At 45.8% G+C, this 3,541-nt stretch overlaps 1 protein-coding gene across 1 annotated transcript in view; it reads left to right on the forward strand.

Moving 5' to 3' along the window:
• The first annotated feature begins 716 nt into the window (after nucleotides 1-716).
• Nucleotides 717-3,541, forward strand: part of LOC109924457 (pituitary adenylate cyclase-activating polypeptide type I receptor-like) — a 178,429-nt gene continuing 175,604 nt past the window's right edge. Inside the window, exon 1 of the mRNA XM_048618233.1 lies at nucleotides 717-732. Within this exon, the coding sequence (XP_048474190.1) occupies nucleotides 717-732 (16 nt within the window). The remainder of the gene's footprint in view (nucleotides 733-3,541) is intronic.

Raw genomic sequence — 3,541 nt, forward strand, 5'->3', positions numbered from 1 at the left:
GCTGCCAGCCCTGTTGAGCTTTTCCAGCAACTTCTGTTCTCGCTCCTGATTTGCAGCATCCGCAGTTCTTTTGGTTTTTATCCTCACTAACTAAACTACCAATGCATTAATTTGACCAGTTCCTTACGAATGGCATACCGTCCAGCTAACTTCCATTTCAGAGCTTATGCTGAACATGCCCAGCCGTACAGAGCATTTTTTTTTTCGGCTTTAAGTAATTTTGAACTTGTAAAATAATCATTTTTGAAATAAGAGATTGGAACAATGTTGGGGGAGGGGAAGGAAAAGTAGGTCAAACGTGCCAAGCCTTGACTCAAATGCGGCCATGTTGGTTTAAGCATAAAATGGCCACGGTCCCCACATCACGTTATAAACCCGTAGATAATTTCTGTTGAAATCACTGAATTGTCAATTGCAAGATTCCCATGGATGACAGCGAGGAAGTGAGGTATGATCAAGCCGGAGAAATGATCAGTCTCAATCCCTTTTCTTGGCTAACAGGAGACCAAAAGGCTAAGTTTTTCTCTGGAACTAATCAGTGAGAAACAGATTTGCTAAAAGGGACTCTAGCATAAGGGGAGGTGGGGGTTCTGTGTGGAGCTGAATGGTTGAGCCTTCAACTGTCAATCTCAAGTGTCAGACCTGGCAGGTTGATTCTAATTGGTCAGTGTGTTACCATGGGAATGCAGCAGCGATAGGCTTTTTTTTGTCGAGTGATGGAAAAGTTGAAATGTGCGTCAGAATTCATTTTGTTTGTGTTAAACAGCGTCCTGTGTGTTAATATATGCAGCTTCTAGCATTTGCAACTGGGGAGGCAATGGGCCAGTGGTATTATCGGTGGACTGTTAGTCCTGACTGCACAGGCAATGTTCTGGGGACCCAGGTTCGAATTCTACCTTTCTGATGAAGGGTCTAGGCCCGAAACGTCAGCCTTCCTGCTCCTATGATGCTGCTTGGCCTGCTGTGTTCATCCAGCTCTCCACCTTGTTAGCTTGGATTCTCCAGCATCTGCAGTTCCTACTATCTCCCCCAAATCATAACTTACGTAAGTTTGTCAGGGTAATAGAACAGAATGCAGATTATAGTGTTACAGCTACAGAGAAAGATCACCTCTAATGTATGAGAGGTCTGTTCATAAAGTCTGATAACAGCGGGGAAGAAGCTGTTCAAAGATGTTACTATACACCTTTGGAGTCAGTGGGCCTTGAAACTGGGCCTCCTGGCTCAGAGATGGGGACACCACCACTGCGCCACACAAACCCTTCTAATAACTTTGAAGACACAGCCTTTGAAGAGTGAAACCCAGCCGTGTTTTAATCCCGTTGTTCGAAATTGAGTCAAACTCGCGTTTATTTTGCTTGTAACACCAGCAGAATGCACAAGCAGGACATAATTGATTAGCCACTGGCGATCGGATTCCAAAATCTAATCAAACAGTAACAAAGACAGACTGACCCACTAACAAGCATACCAATTAGCTGACTGGTGTAGAGCACAATAGTGAGAAAGAACAAATTGGGATTTATGTAGCCTTCAAGTCCTTTGGGCGCAACGGATTAATTTTGAAATATACACATTACTCTAATGGAAGCAAAGTAAATTCATCTACACACTGTAAGGCCTACAGGCAACAGAAGAAAGAATGGTCAATCAAACCAAAATGTTGGAGATCTGAAATAAAAACAGAGATTGCTGGAGAAGCTCCAATAGTATCTGTGGAGAGAGAAATACAATTAACATTTCACCTCTTTGGAACTATTATCTCTATTGGACTTGAAGCGTTAACTGTTTCTCTCTAGTTTCTCCAGCACTTTCTGTCTTTACTATTGAAGAAAGGATAGTCTGTTCTTGACTGAATGAAGAGTATTTTGGAAATCAATGATAATTGTTTTCAATTGTATTTCACTCTGGAAACTGATTGTTGAAGGCCATCTGCTCAAGGAAATGACCATCTCCAACGACATGTCCATCCTGGGCCTCCTCCAGTACCACAATGATGCCATCCACAAACTGGAGGAGCAGCACCTCATATTCCACCTTGGGAGCCGACAGTCCAATGGCCTAAACATGGATTTCACCAGTTTTAAAATCTCTCCATGCTCGGCTTCATCCCATGTCCAACCCTTACTCTCATTCCCACCTTCTTGACCTGACACTACCTGTCCATCTCCTGCCCCACCTATCCACCCCACCCTTCCCACCGAACAATCCCTACTACCCCATACCTGCATCCACCTATCGCCATCTCACCTACCTTCCCCAACCCCAACCCTCTTCCCTCTATTTGTTTCCCAGCTCCCTTCCCCCTCCCCAGACCTGATGAAGGGTCTAGGCCCGAAACATCGACTCTCCTACTACTCTGGTGTTGCCTGACCTGCTGTGTTCTTCCAGCTCCACACAGTATCAACAATGGCCATCTCCAACAAGACAGAATCCAACCTCTGCCCCTTGTCATTCAATGGTATTACCATCACTCAAACCCCCACTATCAACATCCTGGGGGTTAGCATTGACCAGTAACTCAACTGGACGCGCTACAGGTTAGAGGCTAGCTAACTCACCTCCTGACTCCCCAAATCCTGTCCACCATCTACAAGGCACAAGTCAGGAGTGTGATGGAATACTCCCACTTGCCTGGATGGGTGCAGCCCCAATAACACTCAAGAGGCTTGACGCCATCCAGGACAAAGCAGCCCGCTTGATTGGCACCACATCCACAAGCATTCCACTCCCTCCACCACCGACGCTCAGTAGCAGCAGTGTGTACTATCTACAAGATGCACTGCAGAAACTCACCAAAGATCCTCAGACAGCACCTTCCAAACTCACGACCACTTGCATCTAGAAGGACAAGGGCAGCAGATACATGGGAATACCACCCCCTGCAAGTTCCCCTCCAAGCCACTCACCATCCTGACTTGGAAATATATCGCCGTTCCTTCACGGTCGCTGGGTCAAAATCCTGGAATTCCCTCCCTAAGGGCATCGTGGGTCAACCTACAGCGCATGGACTGCAGCAATTCAAGAAGGCAGCTCACCCCTACCTTCTCAAGGGGCAACAGGTAATAAATGCTGACCCAGCCAGCGACGCCTACATCCTTTCAATCAGCAATACTTTAAAAGTGTCCCAGGACATCTCTGCAGGAGTTCCTCAGGGTAGTGTCCTAGGCCCCACCATCTTCAGCTGCTTCATCAATGACCTTCCCTCCATCATAAGGTCAAAAGTGGGGATGTTCGCCAATGATTGTACAATGTTCAGCAACATTCGTGACTCCTCAGATACTGAGGCTGTCCATGCAACAAGATCTGGACAATAACGTTTGGGCTGAAAAGTGGCAAGTGACATTCACATCAAACAAATGCCAAGATGCGACCATCTCCAATAAGAGACAATCTAACCATCACTGAATCCCTAACTATCAAAGACAACCAATCAGATGGAAGGATGTAGGGAAACAAATCGATTGGTTGATTGATTGTTGTCACATGTCCTGAGATACAGTGAAAAGTGTTGTTTTGCGTACAATACAGACAGATAGTA

Source organism: Rhincodon typus, chromosome 2, assembly GCF_021869965.1.
Source record: "Rhincodon typus isolate 14 chromosome 2, sRhiTyp1.1, whole genome shotgun sequence".
In the NCBI taxonomy this organism is placed as follows: Eukaryota; Metazoa; Chordata; class Chondrichthyes; order Orectolobiformes; family Rhincodontidae; genus Rhincodon; species Rhincodon typus.